The 24,073-nt window shown below is 37.6% G+C and overlaps 1 protein-coding gene across 1 annotated transcript in view; it reads right to left on the bottom strand.

Moving 5' to 3' along the window:
- The window catches only part of POU6F2 (POU class 6 homeobox 2), a 259,189-nt gene that overhangs the window by 166,430 nt on the left and 68,686 nt on the right, over window positions 1–24,073 (bottom strand). The window contains exons 2-3 of the mRNA XM_010001517.1: window positions 18,944–19,035; window positions 17,766–17,994 (exon numbers count right to left, since the gene is read on the bottom strand). Coding sequence (XP_009999819.1) covers window positions 17,766–17,994; window positions 18,944–19,035 — 321 coding nt within the window. The remainder of the gene's footprint in view (window positions 1–17,765; window positions 17,995–18,943; window positions 19,036–24,073) is intronic.

Below are 24,073 nucleotides of genomic sequence, written 5' to 3'. Positions count from 1 at the left end.
TTTTAGTGTCACTTTTTGTATCCTGCCTTGCTGGATGAGTTGCAATTTCCATTAATACTATCTTCCACCCATTTTTTTGTTTCCCCTGCAGTTTTCTGTTGTTCAGCACTGTTTTCTTGTTCCATAACATTTTGGTATTCTTTTGTTTAACTTACCAAAAAGGCATCAGCATCCCTGAAGCATTCTGTATAAATACAACAAAATGTAGACCTAGTTCATTGTCTTATGGTTTAACAGAGAACAAGGAGACCTGCAGTTAGTCCTGATATGATCTTTTTATTTTCCACCCTTCTCATGAGTGTGAATTAAAATAAAGACAATTGAGATCCATCACTACTCCAATGGCATAATGCAACATGAACTACTTAAGATACTTAGAAGTTGCTAACATCTTGTCAGAGATAAAATCTTTTGGAATGACTGTAAGAACTAATGATTTTAGTTGGCAAAGGAGTATGTCTCTTTAACTGTATTGCACCTTTCTGCTCTGTTACTTGAATACCTTTCTAATAGTTTGCCCCTTCTGAGACAAAGAATATACTTACTATTATAAAACATACTATTCCACATATTGTCATTTGGGGAATCACAGCATCTTAATTAAGAGAGATAGCAATGATTTAACATTTACTACATCTTGTTTCAAAAGCCTGGGGACATTTTCCTCTCAGTGTACATGACACTGGTCTCTAAAGGACTCATTTAGCACCTCTGTGGCTCTTAACATTCATTATTTATTACTTATTCCTTAAAAACTTCAGCTTTCTTATCTTACTTTGGCACTAGGTACACTTGCCTTTATGGGCACAATTTGTAAACAAGACAAAGTAAAGAAAAAATAACACTAGCTTATGAGAAATGAGGGCTGAAAAAAAAGACAGTTTACAGAATAAATTCTCTATTGCAGATTGCAGAAAACAAATGAGCGTCCTATACATACTGGGTGAGAGCACTGGAACAGGCTGCCCAGAGAGGCTGTGGAGTCTCCTTCACTGGAGACATTCAAAACCCATCTGGACACGTTCCTGTGTGATGTGCTCTGGGTGACCCTGCTCTGGCAGGGGGGTTGGACTAGATGATCTTTCAAGGTCCCTTCCAACCCCTAAGATTCTGTGATTCTGTGATACAAGTGCCATATTTATTCTTGCTTCAAAATGCTGTACAGATACTAGCTTGATATTGTAGGTTCCATGTTCAAAGCAACACTTAAGCACTGATTTTTCCAGTTTTTTGAGACTTTCATAGATTTTTTATGCAATTTTCCAGTTTTTTGAGACTTTCATAGATTTTTAATGCAGTTATCCTTTACTACCTAAGTAAAGATGGCCAGAATCATTGTCAAGTAGTAGCTTTAGAGCTCAGAATGGGACAACTCACTTTGGCCCTAAGGAGCTATCCTGTCCATTTGGAGGGCCACTGGAAACCATCAGAAGCAGGAAATGCAGAAAAGACAAAATGTATCTTCATGTTCTTTTCTAACCTCCTGAAGACAATATGAGGAATCACCAAGTAGTAATATAGTAGTGTAAGCAACTTGGATGTGTGACATTACAGTATTACCTTGTTGTTTGTTGTTGATTTTAATGACACAAGATTATCCCTTAGAAGAGAGCTAGAAGCACTCTTAGAAGAGCACTCTTAGAAGAGAGCTAGATTATATATCATTAATTTATGGATATTACAGGATTCATATACTTTTTTATCAGGGGGTGGAAGGGAGGAAAGAGAGATAGAGAAAGAGAACAGAATAGTAAAAGGAATTAGACTCAGTTTTCTATGTAAAATAAACTTCCTATTCTTTAAAAGTCTACAAAAAATAAATTATATTAACAAAGATTTGGTAGCTTTTAAAATTAACTCTAGTAGAAACAGAGTCCATTTCAACTAGAGTCAGGAGGAAACACAATAGAAAAAATTGGCTTTTGTGGTTCTTCTAAAGCTCAGCCCCAGAAGTGAAACCTTCAGATTGCATGTGCCATGACTCTGAGGTTAAATGAACTTAATATTAACTTTACAAATCAGGAACTTCATGATGAAATGGATCTCTTCATTAGAAAATCCTCAACTACTTTGTGGTCTGTGGAGATGTTATCTGATCATTCAGTGATGTACTTGTGGTTTGTAAAAACTGGGACCCTAAAGATCATCAGAGCCAAAGTCTCTTCCCTGGGGCCTTTTTACTCTGATGACACTTACTGAAAATCTACCAGTAATACACTCTCCAGAGCAGCAATCATTAACTCATTCAAAGTCACAGACACAAAGGTCTGGGGTTAGCAACTATTAATTAGTGTAATTATTCCCAGGATGACAATTACCAGCTGCAGGATCCACTTAACATCTATTTCAAATCTTGTCTTTCTGCAATGCTAATGTTTCTAATAGGTTCATTTACCACCATTTACTGATTACATTTACTATGGTATATTGTTTCAGATGGACAGGACGGAAAGCCAATACCTGATATTGACCTTTACAGTATCCTGTGATTAGAAAGGCTGCTCCTACCATCATGAACCACATCATTCTATTGAAAAACATATATAGTCTTTGTGATGGAGTTGTGGTATTTCTCCTCCTTCAAATATGCTTACAAAATTATATTCCAGGAGAAATAACATGGTGTGTTTCAAACTATGTTCTTCAATGCACTCATTCAAACTAATACATCGCATGCATTAGTTGCACAAGTTGATATTTAAGACGATTTCAGCTAATTATGATATACACATACTATAATTTCAAGCCAGATTTTGCAGTTTTCATTAGAAAAAAAACCAAACAAAAACACAACAAGAAGAGGTACAAGCCTACAGTCTGTGTTTACTTGGCAGTGCCCAAATCTTCCATGGTGCTGAGACATGTTGAAACTCCGAGCACTCAAAGAAACTACAATGCTTAGTATATATTTCCTAAAGGAACAGAGAAAAAGAAATTGCATAAATCTAGTTTTAGCTGCTTAGGGAATCTAACATACCTCTTCTGTGAACATGGAGGTAAGATGTTCACAACAAAAAAGACTCTGATAGGACACAGAGATAATTCACTTAAAAACAGAAGGAAGCAAGCCATTGATGGGAAGATTCTTCTCCAGATTTTGAAAATTTGAGGTATTTCAAATCCACACTGGGACTAATTTCACCAAATGCTCTAACAGATCCTACTGATTCCAAAGAATATACTCTTCTGCCAAATCATAGCCTTACATTGCAAAGTGCATAAACTATGATAAATCAGAAACTGTCATACATGGAGACTGTAGGAGGAGGAAAATTATGTTAGAAAGTAGTACAAGTTCCTCTTTCCAATACCAGTAAAGTCTGGGTTATGCAAACAGGAGGAAGATTTTCAACTCCAAAAGCAGAAGAAGAATGCAGTGAGTATGGCATCATGTTATTCTGAAATGTTTCTATTTCTTCTTCTCCAAGAAGCTGACAGCAAGAGCCATCAGGGATGTCATATTCTGAGTATCAGAGTTTAAAACAGGCAGAGGAACACAAGTATGGCAGTATGTTTCCTGGAGAAGTTTTAATTCTTTACCCTTACTAGGCTCATAAGTCACAATCGTAAGGATAACTTATTTTAATGAACTGTGTTTCAGAGTTGTAACATGCTATATTAGCATATATTTTAAAGGATCTCCTGGACAATGCCTCAACTATGCAGGAGTAAGTGGAAGCAGCAGCACCGCTTTTAAATGTGCTGCTAGATTGTATTTGTGAGCATTTGATGTTCTTCTTTAATAACCTCAAGTAAAAGGCTGAATGAATTCAACAACAGTAGCTGAAAAAAGTGCAATGAGTCATATTATAGGAAAATGGAGAAAAGGATACAAGACTCTCCACTGAACACAATCCTATATTGTAGGCAATCTGTGATAACACCCTTTTCATTTCAGTTCAGTCCCATAAAATTACCACTAACATTACAACTCATGCAGAACACAGATAAATGTAAAAATGTCACTGAATTCTTCCAGATGGGACTTTTAGTTCCACTAGATCACCATCTACTTTTTTACTTGTCTAATATTTCATTACAACCTTCCATAAGTTAATTTTCTTTCCACTGACCATGTAAATCACAAATCAATTTTCATTTAAAATGCCTGACTACAGATTGCTCCTGAAAGCTCAAAGCATATGCTTCAGTGAGCTCTCCAACATTCTTAATGCACATTAGAAAAATGTTGTGGTTTTTAAAAAATCTTTTTAAAGGAATTAATTTTACATTAAACTCTGGCATGAGACCCAAGTAGTGGTAGTCCTCCCTTCTCTCTTCACCCCCCACCTCTAAAAAGCAGGTACATTTTTGAAATGTAACTGTATGTAGAGCTAAAAGTCTTTCATGACAATGACATTTGTTCCTAAACCAAAAATTCAGGCAAGAATATAAACTGCTTTAGCTTTGCAGCAAGCAGACATGATTACTTAATCCCAAACCCCTACTGCAATCATGTACTTCTCTAGGGGAAAGAAGACAAAAAAGGAAGAAAAGGAGAAAAACCATTCACAGTTCAGTCATTTGCTCTGCTTTATTTGAACCATTCTTTTTCTTATATTCTAACAGATCCTTTGTTTGGGCTAAAATATATGACTGAATATTGCTATCTTTACTCATGGAAGCAGCCACCCTAAAACCAATAGGATATGCCTGTGAGACAAGCAGGATTCAACCTTGAAAGCAATCTGTAAGAAATGCTTTACAGAAATGCCCATAAATTATACTGAAATAGTATCATTCAAAATGTTATTTTCTTTTGTTAATTTAAACACAGTGCTCTTCATCTACAAATTAGTAAATATACATTTGGCAGGTTGGACTTGGGGAACCTGGTTTCACTGCTATTTTGAGAAACACAGGACAGTCACTTTCCTAGTCTGTGCCTCAGTTTCCACATTAGTAAATGGTGAGTCACTAAAGCAACCCCTTGTCATATTAAGTGGGAGCATTTGAATGGGCCAGCTGACTATGCAGGAGCCTTTGCTGAAGCAGAAAGAGGCAGGAGTGATCACCTCCTCATTATATAGCTAGACTAAATTTCCTCGTAACAGGAATTCCTGTGCTGTTTAATCTCAGATTGTTTTCACATGTTGTTTCTACTAAAGAATCTCAGCACCAAAATGTAGGACAAATACTTGAAGAGAGCAACCTGGTGTGGTGGGAGAAAGAACGGTCTTACCTTCTCTTGTAGCATAAAGGAATTTTAATCCTTTCTGATGGCATGATCCCAGATCACTGAATTCTAATGAATTGATTAAGTGCAAGAGAAGAGAGAAGCATGGGTTTTCCAAGTCTCTTTTCTGATCTGAACCCACGTGCAAACCTTCCCTTCACTCTCTGTTCCTCTGCTTACCTGGCACATCCATATTTACCATGTCTCCCTCCACCTCTGGGACTGTCCTTCCCTCTCTGAACTTCACTTCCGTGCTGTTTTGCACCACTCTATTACAGTTCTTAGCAAGATGGTACAGCTTTGAATCCCAACTTCTTGAAGCACTCTGACATTGGGATTCTAGCTTGGGGGTGATGGAGAGGGTGTCAGTTTAAATAAGGCTGAGTGCTCATGACAATTGAAAGTAGTTCTGCGTTAAGTGGGGCTCTTTCTCGTAATGCAATGTGTCAGTGCTGACCACTGAAATGGGGGAAGGGAAAAGCTCTTGAGCAGTTTCTGTAAATAGGGTCTTGCCAAACCATTTGCAGGTTATAGTCAGCCAAACCTTGAGGGTCTTCACACAGGGTTTTTTTAAAAACCAAACTCCCAAATGTCAACAGGGCCTTGAGCATCGCATCTAATGTGACTCTGCCTCACTAAAACTGAGAGCTGAAGGCCTCCAGATTTGGCTCTGTGCTGGCATATCACAATCACTACTTAGAGCTCACCACTTAGTTGTAATAATGATATGGAATTACTTCAGAATTGAAGAGGTGCTGGGAAAAGTGTTTACTTTGCTTCCTGATTTAGAGAAACCTCATAATCTAAGGAGGAAGCTATTCACAACAGTGAAGTCTCCAAAACCACATCTATTAATAGTCACTGGAACCTTTATGGAGTAGGGATTACTATGAAGACAACATGTCTTTTGTCAACTTGTCTTTTAACAAGAGTTTCAATGTTATCTACTTTAACTAAATAAACAAGTAGTTGGTTGGGTTATCTGACCAATCAGTAAAAGGCCTGCAAAAATATTCAGTGTGGGAGATGCCTGTGACTTGGTTCAACTGGATGGCTAGCTTGCTTTTTTTTCTTATTTCCATTTTTCTGGCCACCTAAGGGCCAGAAGGCAGTGGATTTTACCTCACTTCCATCACCACCACCACCCTGCCTCCCTCACCCCCCTTTATATTTATTTTAGTGGCTTTTTTTTTTCCCATCAGCAATGAATTGGCAAATGCCTCTAATGATCAAGAGGTGGGCAACCAAAGAGGACTCTCAATTACAGTGGCCAGAAAGCATGCTCGACACTTGAGCATCTTTCCATTAACTAGACCCTCTATCTCTTTACTTGGTGAAATTCCTGTCAGGAGGAGATTCTATTCCACAGCCTACTTGCTAGAGGCTGGGATGAAGGACCTAGCTGAAGCTCAAAAGGCAGAGCAGAAGTATATGCACATGCTCATGGATACAAGCTGGAACATGAAAAAAAAAAAGTATCTGAGGGCATATCAGAGAGAAAAGGAAAGCAAACTATTCTCATGAAAATTATGCACTCTACTGAGAGTCTTTTCAACCAGCCATGTGTTCATATAAATCTGAGTACTGCTTGATGAGGGTACTAACATCTGTACAGAAAACATGATGCACGAGAAGCCTATGGTTCCACTGTGAATCACACACTAGCAAATACAGATCAGAACTTCACATTTAGATGCTCATGTACTCATTTTGATGCCTATCAAATTTATATAGACATAAAATTAAGGCATTCCTTTCCCAGCATTTTGTCTACAATTACTAAAAAGAACATTACAAGTGCAGGTGGCTAAAATCAGAGCTGCCAAGTTAAATTTAACTCTGCAAGTGCTGATGGCAGAAAGTTTTTACGACATAAGCCACGCAACTCTGCAACCTGGGCACTTAGTGCTCTGACAGAAGCCTCTACCTAAAAAATAACACTGCTCTGAATCATGAGCCATGTAGGATTTGTTTATTCTATCTGCACCAGTCCCCAGTTCATTTTTCTGAAGCTCTAATGTTTCAGGCCATGTAAACATTAGCAAGTGATTTGCTGCAGTATGAGAGGATCACTAGATGGAGGCAGTTGGTTTGAACCACTTTCCTTTCCTCTACTTGCAGTTCAGGATTTTTACTCTGGACAGTATTTACTCTGGTTTCTTTCACTGAATGTATGTGTCTTGAAGCTGTTCAGTGGCCAATCATTTGTTCCGGCCTTTGTATCTACACTTGGCTCTGGAATGCAGTTGATGTGTACCGGGAGTGAAGCTTACAGTTTAGTTTCCTCCAAAAGAAAACTGGTCTATAAACATCAAACTAACATGAAGCAAATTATGAAAACCCGAGGATTAATTTTAAAGTCTGCTCTGCTTGTCTAAATGAAAATACTTGAGTAGGTGCAGACTGTTATACAGTAAGATTTCTTTTCTGAACAGTGGCTTACCTCCTGTCTTCCTACACCACTTCAACAGAAACTTCTTCCTTATTAATACCAGTCAGTTTGGGTTTCTCAGTCCCGGTTTGTAATCTCCACCATGCCATTTATGAAATGATCAGATCAGGGGACAAAGAGAATGCAAGTTGAATGTGACTGTGTATAAAATGCTTTGTATTGGTAATCTCATCCCATTCCGTTATTTACTTTTCTCCAAGTAAGATAATTATATTTGTATAGGTATAGGTATAGATATAGATTAGATGTTACATTACAAAGCCACAAGGGTTCCTGATCTTGTTATCATGATGGTTGTCATAGTTTGTTTTGTTTTGCATGAGCAAGAGCTCATTACTGAGAACCCTTGTCATTCACATCGACTTGTGTCTTCTTAATGGAGCATTTCTGAAATGAATGGCAGGACATATACATTTCAATTCAAACGGTAACTTCGAGTCTTTCTCCCACTGAAGTCAATGAGGCTTCAGGACAAAGGAAGCTTTATTGCTTGTGTTTTTACAGGCATGCCGTGTTCGGTTGTTTAGTGTTTTCAAAACATTTTGCTTTCAGGCATGATTTCAGCTGGTCTATTTGGCTACCTTCCGTAGTAGGTTACTTGCACACTTACACTCTCCTAAGCTCAAAAGATACTATAGTTCTTTGTATTCCTTGCAGTGCACTAGGATGCCATGAAGCAAATACACAAGCCTTGCTCTGTCTCAGCCAGAATGGGTAGTTTGCTGAGCAGGAGAGGTGAACTGAAAAGTCTCACTGCTGGGGAGGGTAATAGCAGCCCTGCTTGTGCATCAGTCCCCTGCCAGGCAATCCATAGACTGACACTGATGGTTGCTCTAGAGGGAGTCACTTACCCTCCAAGCTAGAGGTAAGATGCCAGATAAGCAGTAGGCTGTAAAAAGAGATTAAAAGAAGAGAGAAAACCAGGGGGAAAGATTAAGATAATTTATCCTTGTATATTGTATCCATCATAAATCCCATTGTCAATATCTATTGTTCAAGTACCAGACAAACTTCTGTTCCTATCCCCTCCCTAAAAGCTTCCATCATATGGAAAGTTGTGTACCTTTCTTGGTTTTATAATAAACTGGAAGTGAGTAACAGTGTGATATCAAAGGAAATAAAACTCCAGTTGCTATTGCTGCTGGGGTTGCCGTCTGAATGTGGCTTATACAATATTTCATCTGTGCTGACACCTTTCACTCTCAATTATTTGGCTGCTGTCAAAACAAATCAATCATATTATAGCACTGTGTCTTCATGTTACCATTCCACTGCAAGTTAGCTGCATTAGCTTTGAAATATATGGAAGTATAAAATTTATCTGTATTATTTATTTAATACAACTTTCTCCCTTGTGAGTTATCTCACAAACATAGCATACTCAAATTATCCAATGTCAAGCATTGAATATATATAAATACCACTAAGAAATTTCAAAATAATGGCACTCATGGGAACATGAACGTGTAAAGATACACTTGGTAAGTCTTACACTTAAAACCAATGGTATTCTGCTGACAAATGGAACAAATAGTATATGTTTTTAATTTTGGTTGCAACTGGCCAAGATGCTCATATTAGATAAATGCAATTTCATTAGACATAGCTTTGAACTACCACTCCTGCTAAAGCGGAGTAAAACAAAGATTTAAAGAACTGATTTTGTTACCAGCAAGGTAGCGAGGGGAAAGTTCGAACTGAATATTTTTCAAAGATGTGACAATGCTGGGAGGGGAACATGATCTTCCTTTGCAGTTTACAAGCATTGATTTCAGAAAGAAAAAGCTAAAATCTCAAAGAGGGAATATGAAAGTGATATCACTGTTCAGATTGCTAGACTTACAGTTCTCAGAGAACATGTACAAAGTTTGTTCTTGAGAGGTTTCATCCTTTTAAAAAGAAACAAAATAAAAGAAACAACTTTTAGGTTGCCAGTAAGTGAATTTGCTGAAAATATACTACTATAATTTTCTTGCTTTTTAAGCAGAATTCATGTCCTGCTACAACTGTATCTTCTAAAACATAGAAGCCAAATATACTGGGAAAACAACAATAGTTTTATCACAGGTTTACCTCTTCATTTATTACTGCTGATGTGATGGGAAATTAGCTGCACAGTACAAAATACGTTCGGAAATATTTGGATTGTGAATAACTTCAAAACAATCTGGAATGTAAAGGATGGACAGAAGCAAACAGCACTGGAAGAGGAGAAGAATAAGAGACTGAAATGAGATCTGAGAAACAGAAAAGGAAAGATATCCTAGAATCAGATTATGTAAATCCAAAGCATCAGCATTGACTTGAATAGAATTAATCATGGAAGTGAGATGAGAAACTTGTCTTTATGCTGAAGATTTCTTTTTAACATCACATAATTTATTCTAACAAAACATAGCTAAGGGAAGAACAGTCTGTAAGATACATCAAATCTACAGTTGATTAAGTTTAAAAGCAATATTCATGTTAAAATAATAAGCAAACAATGCTATAGCAGACAATAGTCTAAGAATCCATATTGCGTTTAATCTTATTAACCTTGGTGGAAATTCCAGTCCTTCTGTGGGCTGGAAAAGGTCACTGCAGGACTGAAAAAAGGAGAATACACCTTATTATTTCAGCTTATGAAACAGAGCCTAGACTCTTTTAGGTCTATGAACCAGGACAAAGCTTAAGAACTTAGGACATTTAGAAAAGATGTACCTGTGTCTGAGGAGATCAAGGCATCTAACAGAAGTGATTTATGCCACTTTGTAGGGAAACATAGAGCTAATTATCTGCACATTCATATATAGGTGGGAACCGAGCTGCAGAAAACACCTGTGAATTGTCTGCCATCACATGGGATGTGTGGGGTGGATCTCAGAGCAGAACATGGGTCTCACATCTGTACTCTCTGCTACCTCTGTCAGACCAATAGGCTTGTCAAGATAAAACTTGTAAGGAATGAAAGCAGCTTCAGGGATTGGTAATAAAATGAGACCAAGGCCTGAAGATCTCCATGACTAAAGAATTCTACCCAAGGACATAAAATCTCATAGAGGTCTGGGGATATGAAAACACAAAGAGTTTCACTTTCATCACTGGTGAGGTCACCAGACATGTTCCATTCCTAGTTCTAGAGCAAGCTCAGTGGCAGATAGAATTTTTTCCCAAATAAAAGGAAAAAAAAAATGTTGTAAAATGTCTCAGGTTGCATAAACTTTAAGATTTTAATGTGAAAGTCATAAGAAATCTTCAGAACATTCTATGACAATTAAAAAAAAAAAAATAGAGGAGGTGTGTTCTTCAGTGGTACAGAGCCATATAGATTTTAAAGAAATTTAATTTTAAAAATTGGCTCCCAGGTGTTTAACTTGTATGTTCCATGCATTCAAAATTCACACTATTAAAAATGTCTGTAAACCCAGGTGGTCAATAAAGACTTCGCTGGTTTTATGAGTCCCTAAACGTATATGTGCTCGATTAGAATCTCACTAGTCTATCAGGAATCCAAGTTTGAATTCAGGGAGTTTCTAAACATGAATCATAGGGATTTTATTAATACAAACACCATGGAAAAACAAAGGAAATTAAACCACAGAGACTATAAATGTCTAACTTAAATCCACTAAGTCAAGGAAATTAAGAGTGAAGGCTGCAAATCCATCCTGGTAATCCTTCTATAACTCGACTGCATGAAGGAGTCTTGGATCAGCATATGAGTCATATATGCACATACCTTATAGACGTGCGTATCTGTTTCCATATGATACACCAGAACATGTAGCATATATGCTACAAAGCAGAGGTGAGGAGCAGAGGGACAAACACTAGCTAGAATTTTCACTTGCATTTGAAATTCCATGGGTTTTTTTTAAGATTACAGTAAGTTAAGTGTTTAATATTATTGGAATGAGTTTTCTCTACATTAATCTAAATTGTCATGGTCTAAATTCAAAATTAAAGGCTCCTGGAAACAGGTGCAAAGACATACTTCAAAAGCAGCATTAAAATGCATCCATGTTCTGCTTCACAGAAATTTCTTTTATAATCCTGCACACAGAATATTCCTGCCAGGAGCAGTATTAGTCTGAGTCAGGGCTCAGTAAAGGGGTACATTCACAGAAATGACCAGGTCTTACATTCCTGTCACACCACAAGTCCTAGCCTAGTGATCACATCTGCTAGATGGCAGTCAAACAATAGGTTTTTGGTGGAAACTTTGCAGAGGAGCAGAGTACTTCTGTCTTTCCCCTCTGCTTCTTGGCATACAAGTCTGGAAACTTAGACTCTGCCAAACTTGGCCCACGGAGTTTAAGTAGGTGTGAACACTTTGATTTCAGAATTAATTTGATCTACATCACATCATTACTCCTCACTGATGTTGTTCCATAACCATCAGTAGTGAAAAAATAGGCATGTCTGCAGTCTATTTTGGGTGGGAGTCAACAACAGATCACACAGGCATTAAAACTACTGCATTTTCATGTCTCTGATGGTAGGCCTTTAACTATAGGGCAGAAAATCCAAACAACAAATAGCTAACACACTGGGAATGATCAATAAACAACTAGTAACTAATAAAGCCCCTGAACCTTTCACATTCCCTCTGTGAAGGCAGCAATTTGCCACTGAACAAGATGAGCAATTAACATGGGGCCACAGAATTCCCACAGGAGAAGCCTCCTGTTGTGGGGGAAAACAAACAAACAAGCAAACAGCCCAGCAAGGTTCATTCTGTACTACCTTCGGAAGTGCAGTTTTTGCCCTTTCTCCCAAAAGCAACTGTTAAGATTCTCAAAAAGTATGTTTGCTGGGAGACCAGATGGAGACAAAAAACATGCTACCTACCCGATCTTTTGCGATCTCTGCCTATTACTTCTGTCCCCCTACAGCACAGTTTGAATAGGATATATCTGCTAGCCTGAGGAAAGCTGCTGTAGTGGCTTCTAATGCATAAGTGCTCCATGCATAGGGGTGGCCAACCCCTCCTTTGTGTCAGTGAGCTCTTCACAGTGACTATATTACGTGTAGCATTTATACAGTGATAGGGAAGGTATATTTGGTTTGAGGGCTTCACAGAAATTGCTAGCGAGTGCAGCTCCTTTTCTTGGTTCTTGTCATTCTTGTTCTGGTTATGTTAGTACACTGCAGAAGTACCTGGGAATAAACTATTCCTCTAAGTGAAACATCATTTTGATTATTACTGACATTGGTGCTCATTAAAATACATAAGTGAAACACTGCCTTTCTGTAGACTCTGAAAGCTATTTCATGTTACTTGAAGGGGAATACAAATGAATAGGGACTGCATCACTTTAGTTAAAAGAGGAAAATGTTCTGAAATACTGGAATTTGGACTCTAGATCAGCAAGCAATTGAGGTTTGTAGTTTACTTCTTTTCTGTCTCTTTTTTGTTTTTCATCTCTCTCTGATTTTTTATTTTAAAGGTGTGTGTACATGGAGGATGAGCATGTTTACTTTATCTGCTGCACAATTAATGACACAAGTTTGTGTCCAGAAAAAACAAGATCTAATAAATGTAAACAATACTTCCTTCCTTTTTGTTAACACTGTCTTTACCCAACATTCATTTTGACTGATCTCCACAAAATAAAAGCCTTTTTCATTTATTTACCATCATCTACATCTATTGTTACCCATACCAGTGCACTTTAATGGCTGTCTCCTAGCTCTCAAGGTATTTAATACATTTCCCCTTCCACTGTACTGAACCAAAATGTGATCTCCTGCTGTTCAAATAATGTAATTTAATTATTTCACATTTTCAGCCATGCAAGGCATCTTTTCAGCACTGAAGACTTTCACTAATGATTTGGGGAGATGGTTTGTTCTCACTTCTTTCAGAAGTCAAGAATGAGAAACTTTGGCTTGGAAATAAATTATTGATACCCACTTAGGAAGAGTACAATATGTAGTGGAAATAAAATATATAAAATATCGGTGCCATGAGGCTAGAATCTCCAACTTGTTGGTTTCTTTCAAGGTTCAAGTGTCATTCAAGCTCTGCATCAGTGGAGATATCTAAAACACTGTGGTGCCACTCTTACGTGATTTAATATATTCAGGCCAGTCCTTTGCAGGGAGACTATCAAATTGTTATCTGTGGCATGTGACTGGCCAGCAGTGAGCTGGTAGGAAACACAGCACTAGTTTCTTCTGATTTTGAACATCTGTAATATACTGAAAAGATAGCTAAAATATATTAGCTTTTTAGCTAAAACTGCACTCGCTGTCATGAAAAAGTGAACAAAATGAGAGGACCACGTTTAGCAACTCCTGAGCACTGGAATACCTTCCCATTTCTCAGTGATTTCAATGTGATATCAAGAGGGTCAAAATTAGATTAAGAAAACAAGACAGAACAAATTCAGCACACATCCCCCTCACCCCCCAAGTATCTTTCTGTTCATATATACAGAAATATTACACTGAGACATAAAAATCAGAAAGGCTTAAGGCAAGAATGTCTTTTCATGAATAAGCTCCAGGCATTGCTGAATATTCTGAGATTAAGTAACTGCTAGACCCTTGAAGAGACTCTTGAGAAGGATAATTAAAATTTTTTATAAAAAGAACAGACTCCCCTCCAAAAACCTAGAAAAATCTGACCTGGCAAAGGAGATAGAGAAACTGAAACTGTTCAGCCCAGAAAAAAGTTTCTTGAAGACAGAAAGTTGATTACTGATTGATGAACACAAGTTTGGACAACAAGAGGAAAGCTGACATAGTGTTTTCGGCATTAAGTCAATAAGGACAGGCCAAGAAGCAAGGAACTAAAAGCAACAGACAGGCAATACATTGTGTTGTAGGGTATCTGCCTTACTCTTTTCCTTCTCACATCCTCACCACTGAGAATGTGACACTTCCAAAAGGTTTGTTGTTTAGGAAAGCATGGTTGTGTTCCAGCTGTAATTCTAAAAAATGGTGAGGGAAAAACAGGTGTGTAAATTTCTTGGGAAAACAGCCTTCTTGGAAAACAGCCTTTTTAAACTCTTATCTTCAGTAATTTTCATGGATTACAGTAAAAGGTTATGATTGTTGATTTTATTGTTTTTTTCAAAGAACTGTTGGTGTAAAGCCGAAGTTCCATAGGTGAATCTGTTATGTTCAGTGATTTCTGCTTGAGGCAGATGGCTCTATTTTGCCACCAGCCCTCTGGCATCTCAGTAAATTGTTTTCCTTGCCTATTCCTTGTGCACATAAACTTTGCTTAGCAGAAGCCAGGGAAAACATATTTTTGTAAGTTTCACAGCAAGAATTTACACATTCACCATCCTTCCTTCTGTTCACACACATTTGATTTATTTGCTCAGGGAACAGGTATGATGTAGCAGTGTGCATGGAAAATGACACAGCATAACAAACAGAAAATAATTAACTATGTCTCAAGAAAAGCAGCTTTGAAAGAGGCTTAGTCTAAACCACATTTCACTTACAGCAACAAAATTCCTATTGATTTAGTGGTGGATCAGGACCATATAGCAACAAAAAAAAATTAACAGAAATACATAGGGGGAAAAAAAAAAAAAAGAAGTTGTCTTATTTATAAGTAACTGATAACTGAAGAATAGGTAATTTCACTGAGTAAGTTATACTGTGTGAGTAATTTCTATACCTTTAATTGCTCCATTTTACTAATGTCTTGAACTTTTAAATACTTATCTCCTCTATAATTCCTGTCACTGAATGCCCTTTTCTCTTTCCACAAACAAGGGTTTTTGTTTAATCCAATCACCCTGTGCTCTCATCACCCTGAATCAGACCTGAAAGTCCCCCCCAAGAAAATTAGCTAAACATAGGTGTGGATTACACAAAATATGATGGGATTACTCCCTTGATCAACACTTAGCATGAATTCAAGTACTCTATTAGATCAGAACTTTTCTAAATTCATACATTATTTTAAAAGTCTTCAGGGTGTCTTTTGAGGTACTTAACCAGAGTAGTTTTTGATAAAGACGTTTAGAAGTTTACTGATAAGAGAAGAAAAAGAAGACAGGAGAAGACCCAGCTCACAGGAACTGCAGTCATCTGTGCTTGACTGCACTGGAAATTCAGGGACAGCAGACGTGACAACAACAGGAGTAATAAGACAGGTTAGAAAACATGTTCCCCCATCATCTGGGTTGACCACAGTGAAGTTTAAGAGAGATGAAAGTTGATGAATATGGTCTGATCACCCAAAAGGCAGGAATTACTAAAACTGTGTTGAAGCATGGGCTTCTATGAGCATACCTATAGAAGTGCTGGGTACAAAACAGAACACAGATTCTACTATTATCTTTCAAATAACCACAAAAACCAGAGATCAGAAGTCAATCATGCTCAATACAACTGATGATACTGCACAGCTAAAGACGTTCTCTTGAAAGACAGCACTCTCACCTCACTCCTAGCTTCATTCACGGAATGGTGAATTGGTTAGTGGGCTGTAGAGAAACCACAGAAGCTTAGAACTTCCATTCAGGGAACTGAAGAGTTACCTTGACCAAGTTACTTTGTTTCCTTGTGTATCAGCTTTACTTCCAAATAATGAGGGCCGTAGCCATTTGCTTGGAGGAGCTCGGGGAAGGGTTAGGGAAGAGCACAAACATCAGTTCAACTGGAGTGAATTTGTGGATTCTATTCCTCTCAGCTACTTTATGGAAGATGCGTCTGCATCCATAGACAGGGAACTGCACCTTATGGTCCAGCAATTTCATCCCCTGCTTTTATCTACTAGTAAAGATTATAGAGGAAACCTTTTCATCTGGTAAGGTCATTGCTTGCAAAATTTATTTGGCAGCACCTTTTAGCTAGCAATTAGACACCCGTGGCTAAATTAAAGAGCAAAGGTTGCATGGCTTAATCACTACCTTCCAGCTTTGCAACATGGGGTGAATAAATGATATAAGAACTGCACGAGCCTATGTTTATTTATAATACTACATACCCAGCAACTGTAACCTGGAGCACTCCAGAGTGGAAGGATACATTTTTATAATGCCTGTTTCTTCATTAAGATTTCATCATACACCTACGCTAAAAAGCCACTTCCCCTTCACTTTGTTATATCTGCTTTTACCCGCTCCTGTTCTTGCATTATTTTTTTAATCTCCAGTTCCCTACTTTACATGCACTCTCAAATTTTAAACAAGCAAAATTTGTGCATTAGTGTGTCCTTTTCATCTATGATTTATGAATGACAGGTTCTTCGGTGCAGCTTAATGGTATGAAAGAGACATTATTTTAAACATTAAAGTGAAAACCATTTACAACTATGATAAGAGAGGTCTGTTGACATTAAACTTTAAAACATGCACAAGGTAAAGGCAAGCAGCTGCTCCAACAGGTGAGAGTACTATGCATGCAGTTTGTAAGGGAGTTTGTTCAACACATGAGCTGTCTCTTCCTTTTCTCTGTTTCACAACCTGTAGGACTTGCTTCAAACAATTCATCTGGTAATCAGCAGCAACCACCAGAATTTAGTAACTGAAAAGTACCTAGGGTTCAGTGCAGAACATTCATTTATAAAAGTTACCATTCTGTCAGAGGATAACTTTTCCTACCATTCACATCAGCAAGAGATAAAAATAAGTATATAAATAAATTGAAAGTGCTAAAGCTTCGTTTTCATACTCCCTGCTCACACCTTTATCCCTTTCACACTGGACAACCGCTTCCTTACCATCCTCTTCCATTAAAACTGAACAATTCTATTGTGAGATACTGATTAACATTTGTCTTGCTATACTTGATGCAGTTCTGTTCAGCTACAACTGCTTTCTGAGAAACAACATAATTAGGAGTAGTAAATAAATACATCTGTATTGTATATCATATGCATTTGGATTGAGTACTGTTTCTAACAGTGTTAGATATGTTGATTGAACAGCAGAGAATACTAGGGGAGAACAGGGATAACCCATTCTAAGCCTCAACCTCCAATCCATTTTTATAAAAATGCAAATTTTTATTCCTTAAGTATCCCTCAAGTATTCAAAAAACAACCCTAGTAGCAACTTTCAAAAAAAGAGATCATTTGGACTACAAAAGAGAGAGAAAGTGAAACAAACAGGCAAAAAAATCCAAACAACAACCAAACAACCCAAAACCAAACAAACTACAGGAAAAATTCTCAATGTGACTTACCTTGTAGATTTTGCAATGGCAAAGTCATGATGCCTCCTGCTGCAGCTGCTGCTACCAGCCCTTGGATGTTGGTGAGATTCGCTGTAGGTAGAGTTAGGACGAGTCCTTGTTGGCCCCCCAGCTGCCCAGCCATGTTGAAAGGAATAAGGATTGGCTGATTCAGGGCTGGAGTGCCTCCTGGCATAACCCCTGCTACTGCTGAGGCCAACTGTTGGGCTGTCAATAATGGCTGTAACAAAACACAGACAGCAAGCCTATTTTACTGTGCATAGCTTGGTATCACACACACAAAACTTTTCTGGCTTGGGATCCTTTCGTGTTGCATTAGCGACGTGCTGCTTCCAATACCTTAAAGCATACATTTTCACCAACACAGGAAGTTTTGACAAACTTGACAGGCTGAAGGTGTAAGCTATAGAGGCATGTAGTGTGGTAGCAATTCCAGTTGAATCTAGACTGTAAAATTCATTACATATGCACCAAAGAGAGTTTATGAAGAAGGCCTAATTTAAGCCAGCCTACAAGTACCTAAATGCCAACATTGCCCAAAATTTCCTGGTTGTATAATGATTGGTGAAAGTGGAAAACAAAACACTAACCATTACCAGAAAATATGTGGACCAAGACTGTCCTGGGAAGTGGAAAAACATTGAGTATCTTCTTAGAGTATGGCTGAACTTGGGTAAAATTGTGAAGTGATAAGGGAAATCTTTTAAAATCTTGTTCAGTGCCATTCTATTGTGCCTACATTTTGCTCTAAAGAAAATAAATACCTGGCATAAAAGATAATGAAATGCCTGTACTAATGCAAGAGCTGTGTGTGACAGGCAGAACTGTCAGAGCCAATAAGGTTGCATTAAAATTGCACAAGCTTTGCAATATTAAATTATTACATGCATTTAAAAATAACTGATATAAGAAATTCCAATAATTTAGCCTCCTAAATACACAAAACTGCTTAGGTTTTATTAAAAAAGCCAAACACAAACATACAAAAAGCTAATATTTCCAAACAATTTTTAAAACATCCACGATACATACATGCTCCCTTTTTGTAGCAGTAAATGCAGCCAAATAGAATCACATTTTCTATGTTACACAGACCAAAGATATCAATTTCAGTTATCTACTTTTCATCAAATTGCACAGCTCAATTAGTCAAAAGGAAAAATACTGACCTGAGGCCCAACAGGGAATGCAGGATGAGACTGACTAGGTTGGTGCTGGTCTGCTGGGCTGGTATCAGGCAGCACTGTGTTTCCTCTGGCCTCTGAAATCCACAGAGCAGATTGACTTTAATATCAAGCCTGGGGACTGCCACATTACCTTCTACTGTGATGTCACATAACATCAAGCTGAAAATGATATGTTAAAGTGCTTTATCAATAACTCAAGCACTCAAATCACTTATCAGCTGCATAAATTATGCTAACATTCATTCAGACCAGCCAACTCATTCAAGGAGCTACAGAAATCTGACAGCAGTGAAACTGAAGCTATCATCAACCCAGCTAATGTGGGTTGCATTATACATCAATTTACATACAGTGCATGAGCACTCTGCGTGTGTGGGAACTGTATTTTTTATGCTCAGGTGAACATCAGCCATTCTAATTTCTGAAAGCAAAAATTATCTGAAAAACAATCAAGTCACATCTACTCTGTATTTTAATAAAGTCTTTTCTTTTGTCAGTTACTGAGGCATCAAAGGCTGTACTATGCAGATTAAAAAGGCTCTATGAAAACTGAAAACATGCAGGCTTCCAAATGACAGGGTTTTTTTCTAAATTGTATGCAGGGAGTAAGAAAAAAATGTATGAAACCAAGGATTTCCAGCATTTATTGAGATGATCAATATCCAACAATTGAACTATATGCTGAGCACTAATGACTTGCTAAGCACTGAACACAGTCCAGTCCTACTGGATTTCACTGAAGTTTGCAATACAGATTTGGAAAGGAAAAATCCTATTAGTTGTAAGAAAGTACAAATACATTTTCAAAACTGTGTCCTGATCCATTATTTCCTCCAGATGAAGAACTCACATTGATCCACAAATGTTTGAGGTGCTGATGCCACAATCAGGCCCACATTTATCTTTGAAGCTGAAGAAATGACAGCAAGTGCCAAAAGTAGCTGCAAGAGTACTGTGGTGTCTCAAAAATAAAACCCTGGCAATGGTGTCAGGTTTCCTGGTTGGTAGTATAGCTCCTGCTCTATTGGTTTTTTTCCAGCTGAGAGATTAAAATTCCATACTAAGTAAACCTTAAAGAGATGCTCTTTTCCAATGTTTGTCCTATGAATAACAAGTGCAAGATAATTCAGCACCAGTTTATTGGCATACCCTGGCATGGTAAGAAAAAGGGATACGATTCTGTCATACATTTAAAAAAGGGTATTATCAACTCACTTAAAACAAATTATTCTAGATATTCTCCAAGGAATAGACTAATAAATAACCAAAATGTGAAAAACCCCTAAACTTCAGCACATTAAAGTACAAATAAAATGGACTGCAACATATTATTCAATTGACTTCTATCTCTACAGCAAGGTGTCAATCATAACAACATTTTAGAATAGGTTTAAACTATCAATGTGGAGAGTTATTATGCAGAAATCTGAAAATTTGATTAGTCTGTATATTTTGTATGGTCTCAAAAAGTCAGAAATGGATGTTGCTTTGGGATTACTTATGAGCGGTCTATTGAAATATCTGATTTGAAGTTAATAAAAGCAAACAGACTTGCTGACATTTAAAAAAGTGAATTCTAGAAAATAAGTTTGGTATTTTCATGACCACTGTTATTTAATAATTAGAATAAGCTGACCTACAGTAATTTTCAATCTTCTCATCACAGCTGTACGTATAAAGTGAGACTAGATCAAAGGCTCAATGCCAATGAATGTATCACTCCCCATTAAGATCAAATATTTTAAGTCCATTTTCTTTATGTTATTTTAAAGGTTGAGAAATTTGCCTTTGTGTGTGATTTAATTAATATTAAAACAAGCTCCCAATCATCTGTTATTAATTTTTTTCTATTAATGCTTTGGGAGAAGCACAGAACTGGAGTAAAACAGTCACTAGAATTAGACTTTAATGCAATTACTATAGCCTCTCATGCCCCTTTTAATCTACCCGCTCTGACAGTCAAGATTACCACTCCAGAGTAAGTATTTTTTCAAAACTCACAGGAAAATCTGCCTACTGGGCTGGCAGTAAGCACAGCAAAGTGAGGACTTCAGGGTTAAGTTCTGTTGCATCACACACAGTGACAGCATTTGTTCCTTGCTGTACTCTATCTTCAGTGAGACGCATAGGTCAAAGCTCCCAGGAAGGCGAAGCAGTGCACAAAATATTGGTAAAAGGCTACTTTTTCCTTTCCTGCCTTATAATGTCGACTGGGGTTTCCTCTGATTTTGGAAGATCTGAGGAGTTGGGAGGGCTCTGTGTCATATCTACTGTTCACAGATTCATTGTCACTAATCTGGAAAAATAAATTCATTCAGACCACTGCTCTAAACTGGCCGTGCACAGTCATTCCCTGCATTGTTTTTCCTGTCTGTTTTACCAGCTTTATTTGGGAGTTCATTAGTTTCAGATGCTGGAATGACTTCTGCAGGTAAATTATTTCCCTGTACAAATTCCAGAAGCCAGTAATAAAAATGGCCTGTCAAAACCTGCTCTAGATTTTCCCCTTGTCCAGATCCAGGCCATTCCCTCCTGTTAGACTATCCTCCAACACTGCTCAGCTTCCAGCCAGAGAGGGGTATGGCAGCAAGGAACCAGGACTCATAGCAGTCCCTATGGAGCTGGGGAACTACCAACAGCAACTTCTCTGTTCTCAGCTGCTCTTTGGAGAGATTGTACTCTCATTCCATCTTCAATTGCTGGTGTGAAAGAAGAAGGCAGTAACAGGGAACCTATTCTGGAAAGAGAAGTAATTTTCCTTAATAGCATTTGCCTAGACAGGGAGCTAAGTCTCCTCTTATAACTGAGGGCTCATCACAGCCTAAGTCAATGAGTTTGCTCAGTAGCACCATATGAACATGCTGTTATACAGCCATGACTGTAGATAGGCTTTAATATTTAATGAGCAGTATTCGTTGTATGTGATTCATCATAATTTAATTATAAATTATATAATACACACACACACCTCTCATCCCGCCAAGGGGCTGGAAGGGCATGACACAATAAAAAATTGAATTGCCCTGTAAACATTGTAAAATAACCTTCCAAAAATAAAATATTACTTAAAATAAAGCTAAGTAAAACAAAGGCAAACTTCTTGTCCCTTTATCAAAATAATTAAAAAATATATTAAAAAATCCCCCAAACCAAGTGAAAAACCTTGTTGAACCCGCCTTAACAAAAACCTAGTTCTTAACTTGGTTAAGAAAACTGCAAGAGAAACATCAGAAATAAAAGAAAATCCACATCACAAGGCCTTCAAGCCTCATACAAAATTACAACTGTGAACACACTAGTTATAAACAGGCTTTCTACAATTTGCTTCCTTTTTGTTTCTTACACATTTTCAGCAACACCAGAGGTAATTCAGTTCTAAAAGTCTTTATCTCCCAGTATGCTATGAAGGAGAGAACACTCTAATCCCCTTTACAAATGTGTAACTAATGGAGGGAGGGACTCGGATTCAGATTCTCAAATCAGCATCTTTTAGGTACCCAGATCTCCTCAGCTACAGTTGCACTGTTGAGGAAAGCATGAGTCAAAACACAAAACTGCTCTGTGACTCCTTGGCTGCTCCAAAGCTACCAGCAGTTCTGGCAAAGTGAACTTGCATGTAGTCCCCAACACCCCACACTCGAGTGCCCTGCCCATCCCTGCAGCCCTAGGCTCACATCATGTCTGATGCTTGCAGAGAACCTACAGCTGCCTGGGAACTGTGACTGTATGGAAGAGCTTTACAGGATATATGTTGGCATGCATTAAAGACACACATCCAGCTCTGTCCTGGACCTCCTGGTTCCCCTGCAGGCATCTGCTTGTGCTTGCTCACAGGTGTCTCCTCTCAGGCTCAGAGGACTAGCCTTGGCAGCTGATCTGTACATGATTAACTTCCTCATGGTCTTCAAGAATGAATTCAATGTGTCTCCCATTTGTATCAGAACCAAGGAGATGCCAGGCCACCTCTCTTTAGTACTCAATACTTGAAAAAAAAGCAGGATCAAATTTATTAATACTAGATTTTCAGTAATCAAAAGAATATCTAAATCCTCATCAGATACCCATTTAAGAAAATATTTAAGTGAAGCAACATTAACAGAAGAACACAGCATTTCAAGCAGCAGCTTGTATTAAAATCCTTAGATACAGTTCCACTATGTGATATTAAACTACTTGTGTTTATCTCAGTAAGTGTAACAATAAGAAATAAAGAGTAGACTTTTTTCTCACTCATTGAGCCAACTCACATTAAAGATACAGCTTTTAGAATGAAATCATTAAACTGAAAACACTGCCTGTGAGAAAAATAGTCTTACATTTTTAAAATTAATAAACTCACAGTCTGAGTATGTAATATAGATGCATTTAGATCATAAGCCATATTAGCAGGAGAATAAAAGATAACTTTTTAAAAGAAATTAAATAGACTGACTAACAACATTCAAATTATCGGGTATTGTGTGTGGAAGTCCATCATCTCTGATTAAAGAAACTCAGCTGTTCATTAAATGAACCCTTAATTGTCAGCAATTATACCAGAAGCAATCTTGCTGAACAAAATTGAATAGCTGAAAGCAAAAGATGCAGCTGACAGGGAAAAACTGTAACATTCCCTCCAAACAATCTTCCTTCTACCACAAAGCCACCATATTGTGGCCCTTAATGTCACTATTTTTCTTTTCCCACTGCCTCAGAGGTTGGACATGTAGGTAGGAAGCCTTTCCAAACCACCTCATCACAAAACCTTAGTAATCAGATTGCTACACAGAATTTCACAAGCATGTCTAAATTTTACAATCCTTGCAGGAGAGAAAATTGAGATTTTATGCTGAATCCATTTTACATTGGTATTATCCTATGGTTATCAGAGGAGATATTCCTCTTATGTCAGCAAAGAAAATCATGCTCAGAAATTAAATGATAATAATGAATCACCCACTAGAAGGTGTGAATTTAAGCTTGGACTTCTCATATTTAATTTCAGTAGTAAGACAGTTGTTTTCTTCCAGTCCAAGTCCAGGATAAGCCATATAATTCACTCATCTGGATTGTATAAAACTCCTCTAAGTATCAGGTTATGCCACAAATCATTAAACAATTTACCTTTTCCTG

Source organism: Chaetura pelagica, unplaced genomic scaffold, assembly GCF_000747805.2.
Source record: "Chaetura pelagica isolate M959 unplaced genomic scaffold, ChaPel_1.0 scaffold7, whole genome shotgun sequence".
Lineage (NCBI taxonomy): Eukaryota > Metazoa > Chordata > Aves > Apodiformes > Apodidae > Chaetura > Chaetura pelagica.
This window is presented reverse-complemented; position numbering and strand designations above follow the sequence as displayed.